Below are 17,526 nucleotides of genomic sequence, written 5' to 3' on the forward strand. Positions count from 1 at the left end.
GTAGCACTGCGCCAGATGTCAACGAAAGAAACCGGTTAGGGGCTTCCCCTCTATGGTTGGCATCGTTAATGGGTCATGCTGATGCTGTTGAATTGCTCATAAAACACGGTGCAGAGTAAGTACTAGTTACATTGTAATTAATGTGAAACTGTTGCATCGGCAGTCCTTTGTACACACAGTACGGTGGGGAAGGATGGGACACCTTTCATACTATTTTCTTGTCACACTTGGTAGTAGACAAAAAGGTGTAAGGGCACTCAAAGAAATATAAAACCGTATTCTTACGACCACAGGAGACCGTTGTTAATTGTTCCAAATACAATCAGGATGTTTTTGTGTCCTAAAGGTGTCCCGTCTTTCCCACCCGACTGTAAATATATTTATACCAATTGCCCGTAATAGTCTATTATCATTGATGATAATCTCGACTATAGAGACCGACAGATATCATTTTCCACTTATATCGATATTTTTAACAATATTTGAGCATAACGAACATATGAAATTGATCAGTATGAAAGCTGAGCATAACGAACATATGAAATTGATCAGTATGAAAGCTGAACTACGACGCACGCTAAGGCTAAATTGCGACGCACGTAAAAGGCTGAATTACAACGGCATATTGAATGTCGGTGAATCGTAAATATCGGCCCATTACATCGTACGCGTAACCCACATATCGGTCGTTTAACCTACTTACTTTTATGTGTATACAGTTACATCACTATCAATTCTGATAATACCTATTTGCAATACACAGCCTCGAGACAGAGGATATTAAAGGCCAAACTCCGCTCTTTGCTGCGACCAAGTTCAACCACGTTGAATGTGTGAGGATGTTACTTCAAGCTGGAGCTAAACCAGATGGTAGCGACACCAATATTTCAACCCCTATCTATGTAACAGCAAGGGACAATTACCCTGATGTTATGGATCTTCTAATCAGTTATGGAGCAGACGTGAATGGACGACATGGGAAACACACACCTGGTGACGTCAGGGGGGATTACCCTGGCAACCTGCCAATCTATATGACTCTAGGTAGGCTGTTTAATGGATATTAGGTTGAATGAGTGAATGAATGTAATGTTGTTCATCCTCACATGTTGGAAAAATGACAGTCATTATAACGTGGATGTTCTGTTTGTTTAATACACATGTGGCTGCTTACAAGTTACCACAAACACAACTTAGCGAACCATTGTTTTGTTTCGTCGTGGGCATAGTAGTTAAAATGCTTTCCCCTAGTCAAGTAGATGTAGTTGATCCTACAATTGTGGGTGTATGTCTCTTTAGAAGACTTTCAACGACAATTAACGGGTTCAAGCTAGTGGTCCCTTTGAGCTGTCTAAATATTCAGCCATGCACAAATAAGAAATAAATAAAAAATAATAAATCCACAATGTGGGCACAAAGTGAATAAAACAGAACACCTGCGTTATTACAACTGTTGTTGCCCTGTTACACTATAATATATAAGATTCCTTTATTTATTTACATTTGGGGTTTGCCATATTAATTGCTTTCTTTTACAGTGTATCGTCACTTTGAGTGTTTTCGTCACCTGGTTAAAGGTGGAGCGGACCTTTGCTTGCCCCCAAGTCTAAATGGGGCTGGGGAAGCACCTCTCTTTTGTGTGGGGCACTACGGTACATGTGTGACGTGCGATACACTGAACTTCTCTCACTGTGTGGTGGTTTGGTGCAACATCATGAGGAAATATCAGAGTTGATTCGAATGTACAGGACCAGTGGTAGAACCAGAACTAGGGAGGAAACGCTTGAATATTTGGAAGAGTGGAATTGTACGTTTTATAAATAAAGAATATAAGCTATAATTGTAATTAAGTCTACAGTATTCTTAGATTAGACTGCTTTATACACCTCCTGCTTGCTTACGAGTTACAGCATTTGTAACTTGGGAGTATTCATTTTTTTTTGTTTACTTTTTTGGTTTTGGTTTCTAATTAAATACTTAACTTACCAGGTAACCCAATGAAGTTGTCTGACCTCACCCGCATAGTTATTCGACATAATATGGGCCAACAGAGAATGAGATTCATAACTTCATTAAGTCTTCCCAAGAGATTGCAGGATTTTCTATCACTCAGGTAAGTCAATGGTTTAATACAAGTTGTAGTAAACATTAGAAATTAATATTAGGTTGTTCCTATTTGTAAATTATTAAAACAATTACATTCTAATGTTTTATGCAGTCTTTTTATGTTTCTTTTTACCCTATTTTCAGACTTATTGGCTAGTGCTTTCTTACAATATGTATGATATGAACAAAAATAATTAATTTTAGACCACTGCCTCTTTAAATCTATAATCCTTATACCCAACTTCCTATTATTTATATCACTCTCTTTCTCTTAAATTCCTTTTTTCCTCTCCATTTAGATTGTTGGAAACCTGAGTCTTCTGAATTTTTCTGCTTTCATACAAATTAATTTCTGTTATCTACGTTTATTTCAATAAAACCTGTGACTTTCTTTTCCAACAATTCTTGTTTTCGTTATTTATGTTAAGATAAACATAGTAGTTTGGTGAGATTTTAGTAAATGAATGAATTACACGGATGCATTCTTGGGGTGTGTGCCTTGTTAAATTCATAATCCCTATGTCCAACTTTCTTTTATGTATTTCAATAATGATCATTTTAACACACGTGTTTTATTTATACACCTAGTGCTTGGTTACAAGTTACTATGTATGTAACTTTGCGGAACCTTTTTTTCTTTGCTGTTTTTTTTCCATTAAATTTGGCACAATAGATAAGTAGCAGCTCAGTAGTGAATCTGAATTTACTCAATATCATTTGTCAGAATCAATGTATGTTTGATTTTAGACAGGGGTTTCTGCTTGTTTCACTACATATTGCAACAAAGTACATTTGTAAAGCTTTTATTTTTTGCACACTAATTAAAATACACATCCAATAGGGGGTTAAGAATCAAAAATATATATATATTTAGTTAATTACTGCATCACGCAATTACGCTTATAAAGTTACAATTGGAAATTAGATGGACCATTTTTTCTTGAAATATTGGTGTTGTTGATTAACCGATGCATCCGTAATACTTTTTTGTTTGAACATGACAAATTCGCCAATTGCTCCAATGAAAGGAGCTGCACCGTCTGGGTTAAGATCACCAATGACGAACTTGTTTGATCCGTTTGGAGTTGGGCTAGCTGTGAACCTTCTGAGTAATTTTCTGTTACACCAGGCACCACTTGCATTTTCACCACCATCTGCATCCCAGTGAACAGTAAGGACATTCCAAACAACATTGGCAGCAGGGTTTACACCACTAGGATAGTTTTTGATTGATATGTATTTTTCACTGTTTTTGGTGCGTGAAATAACAAGGGAACCGTCGGGTAGAAAGGTGATGAATTTGTCAAAATCACCATTGTCATGACCAAACAAACCATTTCTCACCCAACCATTATTAGCATTATTGTCGTTTATTCTGTACACAATGGTGACAGTAAGTCTGTCATTTACACCAGACTCTGAATTGAGATTGTAATTGGCCACCATTCGGTCATTTCCATCAAAGAAAAGGTATCTTCTTCCATTCTGTCGCTTGCTAGAAACATAAGGTTGATTTGCTTCACTCTTCTGATAAGCATGAGTTTGTGATAACCCTTGATCCAGCAATTCCTCAACACTTTTTCCATTTTCATAATCAAGATTGGTGTCAAAGCGTGCATCATAGTGCACAAGAGCATTATTCTCGATATAGTGCTCCACTGACATGTCTAATAGAATTTTCTGTGACTCTGCACTGAAGCAAAGGCAGCCACAAAGAATCAGAGCAATATAGAGCGTCATACTGTATTCCAATTCCAACTATTTCACTTAATATGTGTGGTAATTAGTCCAACTTTTGCAACTTATATAATGTTGCATGGCCATGACTAAATATTTATTTACAGATAATTTTAGAAATATAGGCTCAGTTTCTATTACCTGTCTCAGGGTTTGATTTATGTTGTGTAAATGGTTATTGCTGTTCTAGGAAATTGTCAAGTCAGAACTTTCGATGTGTGTGCATACCAGCCTTAAAGTTCCCCTAAGACAAATATTTCAACAGGTCGTTAGTCAGAACTTCAAAAAAATCTCCATCATGTTTATTGACTTCAGTAAATTTTGAGAAGGTTTCTTTGTATTATTGAGTCTTGACAACAGATAAAATTTATTATAATGACATTCTTGAAACTGCTGTCAACTTGGTAAATATCATATTCTTATCTGTTGTTTAGTTAGGATTGGTTGATCACTACTTTGTGTTTTACAGTTTGTGAGGGCAAACCCTACCATTACTTAGTTTATTACTTTTATCTGCTTAGTTATGGGTAAACTGTATATTGCCATTAAAGTTTTATATCCATTACAGTTGAACAAGTTGAATCATGAATAAATGTACAACAGTCACTATAACAAAGGTGTTCTATTTTATATACCTGCTGCTCACTTATGAGTTACATGTGTGTAACTTTGTGGGTGAATATATGTATTTTTTTATTTTAATATATGACTGATAATTTGGACAACTTATGAGGTACCACTGGGTTGAAGCAATTGCTGTTATGTGAAGGACACATATGCCACAATGGTAGCAGCATCCAGCCTCAAACCCATACTCTCTTTAGTGCCACAACACAGAATAACACAGAGTATAGAGTACAAGATACACTGTATACAAATTAGACATATCTTAAATTAATACAAGTTAAAAATGGATACAAGATGTTCATTGCACATACTTTAATCAATATCCTATTTATAATATTTCTTATAAAAATTCACATCCGAACTAAATAAGCCGTATTTTCATATAGTAGGTTGGGGGAAGATGGGACACCTTTTCATTCTATTTTTCGCCCAATTTGGTAGTAAACAAAGAAAATGCAAAGAATTATAAAAGCGTATTCTCACGACTCCCCTAGATCGTTAGTAATTGTTTAAAAGACGATCAGGATATTTGGATATCATGTGCTAAAGGTGTCCGAACTTCCCCCACCCTACTACACATTGTTTTTCATTGTGATTTACTGCCAAATAAAAATTTTCAATATGACAAATTCACTAGTTTTTAGAATTAATATCTGGACTACATTTTAATGAGAAATTAGTTTCTTAACTATATTTAAATATAAAACTATATTTAAATGAGCAGTAGGTGAATTTTAAAAATACATCTTTAAATTTTACTGGATGATGTCATTGTAGTTTTAAATCAAGATTCTATGAACAAAATACCACAAAAATTTGCACTTTCTGATTTTGTTTTTTTCAAATTGTTTACCTTTTCTGTACCAACTTTGAATTAAAATAAACATTTTCTGGTTCCAGGCCTAAGGGCGAATTCTTAATTTGCATTTTCTTATTTTTCTCCTTACTAATTATTGAAACTTTTATAACTATAGTACCTGAAATCGAAACAATCTTGATTACAGTTTTGAATATTCTTGCTCCTTATGCTATTTTAGACTAGCTCCACTATATAAAGTCTTAATTTTCAGGATCATTCATACTGAAATCCAACAATTTCAACCATGTGTAAAACTACCATGTAAGTAAAAGCCTATGTTATGTAGATGTATTCAGTAAAGAATATGTTGATTAGTGTTATGAAGAGAGTTGCTGGGTAAAATATCTCGAATATTTAAATTTGCTAGTGGATGCATTGCCCACGAGTATATATATAAACGTTGTTACATTTTAGATTCTTCGTTATAAAATTATGTATTAATTTAATTTGTAAATTATTTCAGGTTTCTAGTACTTTGGGTTATTCTGGGAGTTGAATCTTCCACTGGAACAAGTAAGACTGTATAAATTCTTACATTTCAATTTGTTCAATATTTTGACCTTTTTAAATGACTTTGCTATTCATGCCACTATTTAGGATAGATTAAGATTGTACCATGTTATATCACTGGTAGAAATTGATTATTTATACAATTACGAAAGGAGTTAAGTGTATTTAGGTAAAACAAAAATATGCACTTATGATTTACCATGTATGTAACTTTGTTAGTGTTTTTTATATGAGACTGACAATTTGGATAACCCATAAGAGACCACTAGTTATGTCTGTTAGGTGTTTTCACCAAGGCCAAAGGTGCCTACAACGTTAGGGGCTTTTTCTTGCTTTGCAGTATTTAGACATATGCAAAATAAATGCTTCTAGGATAAAGTATAAATATTCATTTGCAGATATAAGTCCTAATGATCTCACATGTGTGGATCAGTTTTCATGGTGTCCGGATTTTGAAATCCAATGCAGTACCGTTCCACTTATAAGATCGTGGTGCAAGAAAACATGCAGTATCTGTTCAACTGAAGGTGTGGTTTATGTTAAACTAAGTTATAGCTCCTCATATTTAACCATTATTAATAAATCCTAAATTTTAGGATTTTGCATATCGGAACATATTAACTTTATAATTTTTGTAATTTTTTTGTACTAAAAAGCAGAGCTGTCTTCAAATTGCAGCAAAATTTTGATTATGATATTCACTTCAGCTTGGAATGAATCTAACTTGCCTATCTTCAGGCCACTTAATATAACGTGTTCTGTATTATGCACCTCTTGCCCACTTATGAGCTCCTGCGAATGTAACTTTGTGGGTGATTGTTATTTCTGTATGACTTGTAGACCCCCCCCCCCCCCTTAGTGACCACTGGGTTGGAAAACCACCCAAGAGCACATACACCAATAATTGTAGTAGCCACGATGTATGAACTCTTAACATATGTGTTAGAGGCAGGTGTGCTAACCCCCGGCTACGACGCTGAACAATTTATAGTTGCACAACAAATTTATTCTGTTTTAATTAGAATTTGCAGAATGCAGGGTGTTAAACTGCAGTCAAAGTTGCGCACAGTCTAATGGAACTGGTAACTACAAATGCGGTTGCTACAGTGGGTTTCGACTTAACCCTGACAACCAGACCTGCTCAGGTATAAAATTCATAATTTTATTTTTTCTTATATTTGAAATATTGGTTTAACCTAATTGACTTTTATTTATTTGTTGCATTAAGGTATGAAAAGTACAGGTACTTAAAAGATTGAATAGGCTAACATATTGAATAAATGAACAAGTATCTTAAAACCATTTTTTGACAGATATAAATGAATGCATTGAAAACCCTTCGTTATGTAATCTTCCTGGCACCACATGTTTAAACCATGTGGGGTCATATATATGTGGTCCATGCTCTTCTGTTCAAGGTTATTGGAATTATTATAGGAGAAATGAATGCTGCAAGTTCAGGCAAGGTATTGTAATGACTTATAATGAATGAATTTAAAAACCTGGCATTATCTTGCATTTGTTTCAGACAATTGTGGAGCAGCTACTTCATTTTCACAATGGCCATCAGCGGTATGTTGGAATAAATAACTCATTAAATTAAAAATGAATATATAAATTCACCCTATTTATCCAGACATTGATAGTCAATATAATATAACACGATATAACAAGGTTCTGTTTCATACAACTCATGCTGATTACCAGTTTCCAAATACGTAACTTTGTCAGTTTTCTGTCTATTTTCTGTATAAATGATATTATGAACATATAGGTCAGCTCATACTTTTCTTTATTCTGCTTTCTGTTTTACTTATGTCATAGTAGAACAGACCGTTGGTACTTTCAATTTTTAAAAATGTCTTGCTTTAGGTTTACATACAGATTGGGGAAGATAAGTCATGTACTGGGAGTTTAATATCTTCTAAGTGGGTAGTTGCTGCTGCTCATTGCTTTGAGTAAGTGAACTATTGATCAATTTCAGTACTTAAATTTATTCATACGTCTTAGAACAATATAGTTGTGTCAAAAATAATTTTATGATGCAACGCATTAAGATTAAAGTGTGCAACAACCTGACTGTAGTTTTGTTGCTAATGTTCTAATTAATTTTTTTTTGCTTCTGTATTCAAAAGAAAAACTAAAAAAATATATTTATGCGTACTATAGATATATGATCTATCTAAAGTAATATTCAATTGCGTTTCTTTATGTGTTTTGGAAAAAAACACTGCATGGCAATTAATATGCAAGCACGAAAAGCGAATAAACATGTGTCATTCACATCGGTTTTAGGAATAGCGGTCAGTCAAATATTCGTGTTATAATGGGAAATGAAAATGTTGGACATTTTAACGTACATGAACAAACATGCAATGTCATACAGGTAAACTAAAATAATATACCATGATTTTATTCTATATCAACCTCATTCTTGATGTGATAACCATTGTAAGCGTGTGTGATATTGTTTAAACACTTGGCCTTCATAATGGTCACTAATGAGTTGTCCAAAAACATAACGCATAGCTGGGTGCAAGCAATTGCTTCTATCACACATATCCACAATGACAACAGCAGCTAGCCTTTCACCCAGAACCTTTAGTTTAGAGAGGACCGCTTTACCCACCGTGAGTCAGGACCAAAACACTTATTTATTTTTTAGGTGACTATACATGAACATTATAACTACCCGTACAATAACATTGCCCTGCTTCACTTGGGCTGTCCTGTGATTGAGTCTTCCTATATATTGCCTGTCTGTCTACCAAGTGGAGAGGAAACCGTTGTTGAAGAAAAGTGTTGGGGTCTTGGATACCAAAAGTTGCCCAGTATGTACTAAAATAATTTTTTTTCTAAATTGTAATACAGTTTTAAACTAAAAAAGAAATAAATATGGTTTAAGTTATATGACCATTAGTTCATTAGGGCACATTGGTTTGAAGAGACACACACACACACCCTTACAATGGTGGCACCTTTAGACCTTGAATACTAAATCCTTTATTATAGAGAAATGCAAAACTGTGGCACAGTGCCGCTTTTAACAAAAACCACATAAGACATGGTGCACCTAAACTTATTGAACTTCTAATAGATTCTCAAGGACATATACTTCAAGCTGTTAGCCAACCAATTGCATCCATTGAAACTTGTCAGGGTCAGGTCAACGTTTCAATCAATAACTCAATGATATGCGGTGGTCACGTGACAGGTGTAACTAGTTAATTACCACATAACATGTCCAATTTATTTTATCACCAGTATTTCATTTTAGCTTTTGCTTTGAGTAGCATTTCATTTTACCATTTAACAAATAGTAAAACATAGAAATATACATTTAATATTGTGCTTGGTATTGTAACAAAGGTATGCATAAACTGTAAACAGAGAGTATAATTAGTATTACAGAAACTCTTTTTTTACTGTAAGAATTTCTAAATCTCAATGTTTCTAAGTTTGTAATTTATAACCATCACATTTTAGAGAGTTTTAAAGGACCTCTGCTCTGCCAGCGTTGCAATAGTTGTTCTTGGTATTTGGCTGGAATGCATAGTTTTGGTAGTGAAATGAATCATACCAATGGTGTGTATACTAGAATCACAACACTTGAGAATTGGATAACTGAACACACAGCTGTAAGAAGCACACGCCAGCCTTGTGTACACGCAAGTATGTTACATCATGTTTATTTATACATAATAACTGCATCTGGGGTATTAAGCAAACTCTGGTCCAAAAGCCAGGTCTCGTTATGTGCCTTGGCAAAGTACCTCACCAATACTAAAAAAAAAATATATAGTAGCTGTTTTGTACTGAAGTAATGTGCCAACTTGTGCCCAAATGCCAGGTTCCATGGTATGCCACACTGTATAACCTCACCCTCACTAATAAAGTATAACTGTATTGTTCATTTTAATTTAAATTTCCACTTCACAGCATGGACCTTGTGGGGAGCATGGTCAAGATGTGAGTCTTGCTTTAAAGGTTTTCGAAATCGAACTCGAAGTTGTGAGAATCCTGGTGATTTGGGTTGCCCAGGTTATCCCATTCATCAAGAGTTATGCCAACCCAATAATTGCCAGTGTGAGGGTTTTAAATATGTTTGTTATGTAGCAGTATACCCTAATACAATATAGACGTATAATATTGTAAACATTAATAATTTATACAGTTACTGTGGTACATATTGTTATCTTTGTGTAATGTGTGCTTGACACTTTTCACAACTTGTATTAATTTAGGTATTAAAGATAATGCTGATAGTCATAAATACTCTCATTACATTATCCTGCACTGTGGCACAATAGTTAGTGCTTGCCATACGGTTTGAGGGTCATCGCTACTGCCATTGTGGGCGTATGTGTCCTTGTGCAAGACATTTAACGGCAATTGCTGTAACCCAGTGGTCACAAATGGGTTTTTTAAATTCTCCACCATACATGAAAAAAGAAGCACCATAAAGATACATATATTCTATTCTATTCTGTATGGGTGAGGTCCGTGAGGACCTGGGATTTAGGCCAGACTTGGCCCATTACCCCAGTAAAAAAAAGATACATATGCGTGGTAACACATAAGCTGGCACAAGGTGTATGAAACAGAACATCTGAGTCATATTGACCGTCGTTTTCCCACCACACGAGAATAAACAATTTAGATTCAACTACTTTAACATAATCCTCATTCTTATCTCCACAGCTTGAAACATCATGAACTAAGATGCAAGAAACTTTCTTGCTGGTTTGTCAATCAATAAAATTACCTGCATCAACAACCAGTTGTACTTTTCACAGAGTCTTTTTCAAGATTTTCAAGAAACAGGTTTTGGATTTATATCTTTTTATTAACAACACCGATATAAAGCTATTGAGAAACACTAAGAAATTAGAACACACAAAAATTGAAATCTTGAAGAAATAGGTTTCTATGAAGAAGATTACATTCAAACCAGGGTAAAACACAATGTTGAAACTATTGGGAAAATATTGCGTTTCGAAACTTTTGTATCTATATGGTCACAGTGCACATTTAGGGGTCACACCTTTTTTTTGTGTAATGTTGTGTGGCACCACTTTATTAAGTGGTAGGTAAGCTTAGCAAAGAAATCTAGATAGCGACTTTGTGTAAGATGGTTGTTGAGGGTGGAAATGCAGATAAAAGTACTAGGAACACACACATAGGCGCATTCGCAACCTGAGAATAAGACTTGTCAGCGCTACTTAAAAGTTGAAAGTAAAATAAATCTTTTCTAATTTTAGTTTTGAAAAAAATATTGACATGGCAAGGGAACAAAATGTTAAAATTTAAAAATGTGTATAATTTTTGGAAGGACATGAGAAATGTTTGGGGGGTAGGCAAATTTTTTTGTGGATTTTCGGTAAAATAAAAGCATAGGTAAGTTTGTGCAAACTAAACAGGAATATAGAGCACGCATGATAGGCATTTGGCAACAAAAAACTCGATTAAGGAATGTTAGGAATTCAACCAAAAATATATTTGCATTAAAGTGATTGGGCACAATGGGTATGAAGGAAATGGTAAAAATTTAAAATTGTTGCTCGCAAAAAGTTAAAATTTTATTTGGAATAATTCAAGCCGTTGTTTGGATGGCTAGAAGTCAGTGAAGGCGCTCAACTCCTTTGGTTGAGCTGCAGCTGTTGTCTAAAAATGTACAAAGTCCATTTGTATACCTGCTGAGTGCTGACGACTATACATAGTTTCATTTCTACAGTAGGATGACTATACACAATTGTGAAATATAAGCAGCAATATGCTTATGTGTAAGAACAAGTAAACAGTTTCTGCCTTTTTACAATATCTATTGTGAAATATATACTATAGTACACACATAGTCATAGCATTCAGTCTGGCGCCATGGCAAAGTGCGACTGACTTTAACCCAGGGGTAACGAGTTCAAGGTTTTTTGCCGCTACCATTGTGGGCGTATGTGTGCTTGGGCAAGACATTTAACAGCAATTGCTCCAACCCAGTAGTCACTAATGGGTTGTCTAAATTGTCAGGCACACATAAAAAAATAATCACCCACAAAGTAACATACTTGGTAACTCGAGAGCTGGCAAGAGTGTATGAAACAGAACGCCTGTATTATATAACTACTGTGGTTCTGGCTATGCGAGGATAAAGCATGTTACATTTATCCAGAACATTCATGAGTTTACCAAAACAAAAACAACATAGAAGCAAAATTATTATCAAGCATCATAGCTATTATACACACCTGCCAGTTATCTTCAGGGTAATCTTCAAAGTTGCGAGTATCTCCACTATGTTTCACTTTAGGAATGATGGGTGGCTGGATTATAATATGTTATTAATACTTTGTATGTGACACCACTTAATTTGCAATAGAAGTACATATTTGTTTTGATTTATCATTGAATAACATCAAAAAATAGAAGTAATAACTTTTAAAAAGATGACAAGCAGAAGGCATCGGCCAAAAAGAGAAGAACACTAAAAGTTTCAAACAAAAAAAAAAACTAAAGGACAAATAACATTCCAATACATTTTGTAATTACTATTTCACAATACACCCTGACAATTTTTCTGTATTAATAATTCATTCCTAATAAATACAACTTTAGTAATGAACGTCGCAATGTCGGTAATAAATATTGCTACTGTGACGTAGGTTGAGCTTTTTAAAAAGCAGCGCACAAAGAAAATTAGGAACTACCAGGTTAAGAATAAAGTAGTTAAAGTTATGGTCAAATTTATAAGTGAAGACCACTTTGGTTGTAACTATTTTAATTTAACATAGAAACCATTTCATTAAATATTCTGTTATTTCTGCTAACACAACCAGACATATTCACTGTTATAATCTTTTAGCGGCTCATTTGGTATTAAAAACGTAGTGTATTTCCTGTGTTTCATCTGCCATTTGGCAAGACTTCACCAGGCTACCATGTAATGCAACACATCAATACACCAATAAACATAAGCGAAAAAAAGTGAAAAAGGAAGATAAACGAGAAACAATTATCCCAACTTACAATCATTTTCTTTTCTACAACAGCATCCCAATCAATATTACGGAACCACTTATGATTCTTCACGTCTTCCGATGCATTCTTCATGTTACCGAGACGACGTGTGCGATCAGCAGTCAGCAACTTTTTTATTAAATCCCTGAAAAAGTATTTTAAAAATTAGAAATCGCTCGTTCAGTTCTTCCAAGGTTTTTAACTTATTTTACTTAAAATTAAAAAAGGTGTATATAGTAAAATGTGAGATTAACTGTTTGCCCGTAACAATAAAACTGTTTTAAGGGATCTGTGAAAAATAAATTTGTGCGGTCACATACTTCTAGACAAGTGTGCCACCAATCACAATTAGAATAAACATAAATGTATTGCATTATGAAGAGTTTTTTTATTTTATAAAAACCACGAGTGTAGTTGTAGATCATATTAATATATTATATACAGTGGGGTTGGGGAAGATTGGACATCCTTTTTTTTCTATTTTCTCATCTTTTTTAATAGCAAGCAAAGAAAATTCTAAGAAAAAACGTATCCTTACAATTCACATAGATCTTTGTTATTTGATTAAAACACGATTGGGATATTTAGATATTATGTGACAAAGGTGTCCTGTCTTTCCCACCATACTATAAGATATCTTAACAAAAAAAAACAAAGCAAGTTAAGTGCAAACAAACATACTTAGCATAACCTTCCATGTTCTTTGGAAACTCAACTTTTCCACGGAGAATTTTTTGGTAAATTCCAAACGGACTTTCATCCCAGAAAGGTGGAAAACTGAAAAATATTTTATATTATATATATATTTATACATATATAAATATAAAGGCAAGGCAACCTCGGGCAACAATGCTTAGAGCGCGTAAGGCACGATAAGTCTACAGTGAACAGACACGATAAACAGTTTACAACAAATGTATAGAGTAAAAGTACTGCTGATGGATGTTTTATACATATCTAATATACTATAGGTCATAGCTTGTTTAAATCATTTGTGGGTTACAGCTAAATACAAAGTGTTTGTTATGTTCAGCCAAAGTTTCCTGTTCTAACATGTTAAATTAACCGGGACAAATATAAAAGTTAACACAAGTGGTTTTTGTATTTTCAAAAACAAACTCTATTAAAAAATCAGATTTATAAAAAATAAACAGTTCTGCATAGAATGTGGACGAAATCGTAATTTATGCAAAATCTAAAATCCAATATAGAAAACTGTGACATAAAAGTGAACAAAACATAGCAAAGTGGGCATTTGTTCATGTAATCCTATTGATCACGCTCAACTGGCCAACAATGCAACATCACTTTAAGTATGGCCACCTCAATACAGTGGTCGGCTATTGAAGCAAAGTGATTCTAAAACACCCGTCGCCTTAGACTATTGTTATCATACTGTGGTGCTGTGGTTTTATCATAGCATCAGCAAATAAAAACATACAGAAGGAAAAGTTTGGCCACCGTTGTTGAGGAGATTTCAAAAGAGCAAAGATAATAAAAGAAAATTCAAACGCTGGCAGTTTTACAGATCCCAATATTAGTAATATAAACAACACAAAATTAAAGTATCAAAATAAGTTGCATATTATTAAATGCTGCTTCAGATTGTAAAGGCATATGTGTACCCTTCTGCCTAAATAAACAATCGGATTAGAAGTACTTTTACTGAAAAGTACTATAATATAGGATCACTGAATCGATCTATTAATATAGTTTATAATATAAATAACTTCTACTAGTCCAGACAAACCCAAATCTTAACATATTTGTGGTATATTAAAATCACAAAAAATGCTATTTCTGTAACGATACTGTAGCAGTTTATCAATTTGAATACTATAGAAAACTAGAAACTCTTCTGCCATAAATGCCAATGTGAATATAATATACAACACATATAGTATAGTTTGTACTAGCTTGTAACAACACCCACATACCCAGCAAGCATCTCGTAAGTTAAAATTCCAAGTGCCCACCAATCCACAGACCTTCCATGGCCTTTACTTTGAATTACTTCAGGAGCCAAGTACTCAGGCGTGCCACAGAGAGTCCATGTCCTGTAATACACAATCAATGGCCTGGTTGTATTTCAAAGCACATACGGTTGTAAACGGAAACCAGCTATAGGAGCTTAACGAACATCAAGATTTAGTCAGAAGGAGTATAGCAATTTAAGTATCAAGTTTAATTTACAGAATGTGTGATATACAAAATACAAACACATTTGAACTATGCTAACTAATAAATATATATACATATACTGCTATACAAAATTAAGTGATGCAACACTAACATATAACACTTAAACAAAACTACATTTACATTATATATTATGATACACATATATATATATTGAAGATTAAATGACAATGCAATGACATACCGGTCTTCTACTTTTTTGGCAAATCCAAAATCAGTTAGCTTCGTATGTCCATCTCTATCAAGCAAAACATTCTCTGGTTTAAGATCCCGGTAAACAATGTGACGTTGATGCAAGTATTCTAATGCTGACACAATCTCAGAGGCAAAGAACAATGAGGTGGAATTGTTAAAACGACCTTAATGAAAACATGGTGTATTAAATACCAAGCTGATGTAACGAGTATAATTTTTCCTTTTTAAGTCATTTTACAACTATTTTTTTCTAAAAGATTAAAATCGCGTAACAATTTATTCAGAGTGAAATTTCATTCCAAAATTTGGTCAATAATACTTTGAGAGTAGCAATGTCAATTTAATGTGTAGCAATCAAAGTAACTAGCAGGAAAACATTAGGCCTACACTAAACAGCTTTGGTGGATGTGGTAATGTATGTATAGATAGTGATTATCAGTACAAATGTAACTCCCAACTGGCATACATTCATATTGATTATTGACACAAGTAACAAACATAAAGTTATGAACATGTTTAAACATACAATACTTTGAATTATGAAACTGCATAAATAATACATTACAGTTAGGTAGCAATTTTCCAAGTAGTTGATAATATCATAATTCATAATCCACTGTTTCTCACCTGCATTTCTTAAGTAGGAAAATAGTTCCCCACCACAAGCAAACTCAAGCAACATGTACAAGAAGGAATTGTCATGATCCGCCCAAAACCTTAACAAACACATCATCAATTATTCCAATTATTTCATCTGGCACCTTGTCGAAATTCATTATGGTCAAGGAACAGGTTTTTTTGAGCGATTATCAGATTACTGAATTATTAATGAACATGAACAATTGGCATATTTAAGCATGCATTGGTTTGGTTTGAAATGTAAATAAAATTGAAGTGGGTCATGTTGACTTACAATTGAACAATAAAAGGGTGCTGAATTTGATTTAAAATTGATTTTTCATTTTTCACATGCTGGACTTGTTTTAGTTTAATGATGTCGCATATCTTCATTACTTTCAGTGCAAAATGTTCTTTGGTGTGCTTCTCTTTCACCAGAACAACACGGCCAAACGTACCCGTACCTTATAAGAAGATTACTTGCTTTAAATATAAAATTTTAACAAAACTTTATACAAACAGATCATAAATTAATTTTAAATGTATGAAAAAAATAATGCATAATTGCTGCTTTAAAATTCTTTTAATATATTGTAATTAAAGATCAATTAAACCCAAAAATTTATTCATTCAAATATAAATATATAGGCAATAATACAAATATTGCCTATATATTTATGTATGTCAGCCTATATAAATTACCTACATTTCAAATTACTCTTTAATTTAGGCAATTAAAAAACACAATATTACTTATACAACTAGCTTAGGCACACACTAAGATTATATTAAATGACATAAATACCTATTGTAGATAGAATTTCCAAGTCATTGAGTGAAAGCTTCCTTTCCACTCTTCCCACTGAATAATCAGGTGACCGCGACCCTCCACCCGTAGCACCTTGTTCTAACCCACGTTGTGTAACATGGGGGAGATTTAAATTGCCAACAGAGTTTAAAGTTGCCGCCGTGTCCCCTGCTGCTGGATTTGCATTATGGACATTTTCTCCTTTTGGGGTTGATGGTGAACTGTTAAGTTTATGTTCTGTAGATGATGTGTTTGTATTTCCTAACTTCACAGTGGAAACAGAGGATGCCAGGTTGTCCACAGTTGTATCACAAACTGAAGCCACGTTATTCGAGTTGGTGGAATTGCTCACAGTCTTGGAATCACTCATCTTTGGTTTTATGTTTTTCCAGTGAAGTTAAACTGATTATCATGATTCCAAAAAAATACCAACTTGCTGCCACAGTCAGCAATAAAACTATAAAAACAAGTTAAACATCTATAATGCAAGCACATAATTAAAAATTGAGTATATATATTATAGTTATATTCAAACCAAATGCATTAAAACTTAAAGTATCAATTATACACAACTTGTGTATAACGTTTTTACTCTATCTAATCAACCGAACTAACTTTTAAAACATATGTAACGACAAACAATTCACAATTTTGATCCGTCTTTAACGGTTCGTACAACACCTTTATTCAATTTATTTTAACGTAATAATTGTACTTCACTAAAGACCTTTTGGCATTTATTTCAGGTGCCTGAAACCTGCAAAACAACTTGCTGAAATCGAATAAAAATCGATCTAAAACAACAAAACGTAACTTTGTTAGGTGACCTTACCAATTCTACAGAATCTACACAACA

At 33.7% G+C, this 17,526-nt stretch overlaps 3 protein-coding genes across 6 annotated transcripts; 1 reads left to right on the forward strand and 2 right to left on the reverse strand.

Moving 5' to 3' along the window:
• Window positions 1-1,989: 1,989 nt before the first annotated feature.
• On the forward strand, window positions 1,990-10,644 carry LOC149733880 (coagulation factor IX-like). 3 transcript variants are annotated; one of them, XM_089881690.1, is made up of 14 exons: window positions 1,990-2,113; window positions 5,541-5,590; window positions 5,793-5,842; window positions 6,238-6,366; window positions 6,862-6,984; window positions 7,153-7,305; window positions 7,368-7,411; window positions 7,712-7,797; window positions 8,135-8,225; window positions 8,505-8,670; window positions 8,937-9,053; window positions 9,326-9,511; window positions 9,779-9,925; window positions 10,541-10,644. In XM_089881690.1, the coding sequence occupies exons 2-14, from the start codon at window positions 5,574-5,576 to the stop codon at window positions 10,543-10,545; spliced, it is 1,314 nt and encodes a 437-aa protein (XP_089737816.1). In that variant the 5' UTR covers window positions 1,990-2,113; window positions 5,541-5,573; the 3' UTR covers window positions 10,546-10,644. The 3 variants fall into 3 exon arrangements, with proteins under 3 accessions (XP_089737816.1, XP_089737814.1, XP_089737815.1); XM_089881688.1 differs by lacking the exon at window positions 10,541-10,644 and having other exon boundaries at window positions 9,779-10,534; XM_089881689.1 differs by lacking the exon at window positions 10,541-10,644 and having other exon boundaries at window positions 6,871-6,984; window positions 9,779-10,534.
• Window positions 2,399-4,720, reverse strand: LOC149733881 (uncharacterized). The gene has a single exon (XM_089881699.1). The coding sequence runs from the start codon at window positions 3,844-3,846 to the stop codon at window positions 3,028-3,030; it is 819 nt and encodes a 272-aa protein (XP_089737825.1). The 5' UTR covers window positions 3,847-4,720; the 3' UTR covers window positions 2,399-3,027.
• A 20-nt stretch (window positions 10,645-10,664) lies between the features above and the next one.
• LOC149733882 (cAMP-dependent protein kinase catalytic subunit PRKX-like) lies at window positions 10,665-17,500 on the reverse strand. Of its 2 annotated transcripts, none has more exons than XM_089881694.1 (9): window positions 16,668-17,500; window positions 16,158-16,326; window positions 15,872-15,960; window positions 15,234-15,408; window positions 14,788-14,907; window positions 13,532-13,627; window positions 12,860-12,995; window positions 12,082-12,156; window positions 10,665-11,035 (listed from the first exon to the last, which is right to left on the reverse strand). In XM_089881694.1, exons 1-9 carry the CDS (start codon window positions 17,038-17,040, stop codon window positions 10,949-10,951), a joined length of 1,320 nt encoding a protein of 439 aa, XP_089737820.1. In that variant the 5' UTR covers window positions 17,041-17,500; the 3' UTR covers window positions 10,665-10,948. The 2 variants fall into 2 exon arrangements, with proteins under 2 accessions (XP_089737820.1, XP_089737821.1); XM_089881695.1 differs by lacking the exon at window positions 10,665-11,035 and adding an exon at window positions 11,313-11,503 and having other exon boundaries at window positions 16,668-17,179.
• Window positions 17,501-17,526: the final 26 nt, after the last annotated feature.

The sequence above is a fragment of the Ciona robusta genome, chromosome 7 (genome assembly GCF_009617815.1).
Source record: "Ciona robusta chromosome 7, ASM961781v2".
Lineage (NCBI taxonomy): Eukaryota > Metazoa > Chordata > Ascidiacea > Phlebobranchia > Cionidae > Ciona > Ciona robusta.

Excerpts from the sequence above, each read along its gene's own strand:
- LOC149733880 (XM_089881688.1), top strand. Across the intron at positions 7,798-8,134 it reads GCTGCTGCTCATTGCTTTGA|GAATAGCGGTCAGTCAAATA; the intron begins GTAAGTGAACTA and ends CATCGGTTTTAG. Across the intron at positions 8,671-8,936 it reads TGGATACCAAAAGTTGCCCA|ATTCTCAAGGACATATACTT; the intron begins GTATGTACTAAA and ends AACTTCTAATAG.
- LOC149733881 (XM_089881699.1), bottom strand. The coding sequence starts at position 3,846 with ATGACGCTCTATATTGCTCTGATTCTTTGTGGCTGCCTTTGCTTCAGT.
- LOC149733882 (XM_089881694.1), bottom strand. The coding sequence starts at position 17,040 with ATGAGTGATTCCAAGACTGTGAGCAATTCCACCAACTCGAATAACGTG. Across the intron at positions 16,327-16,667 it reads GGAAATTCTATCTACAATAG|GTACGGGTACGTTTGGCCGT; the intron begins GTATTTATGTCA and ends TCTTCTTATAAG. Across the intron at positions 11,036-12,081 it reads ACCCTGAAGATAACTGGCAG|GTTGCGAATGCGCCTATGTG; the intron begins GTGTGTATAATA and ends TCTTATTCTCAG.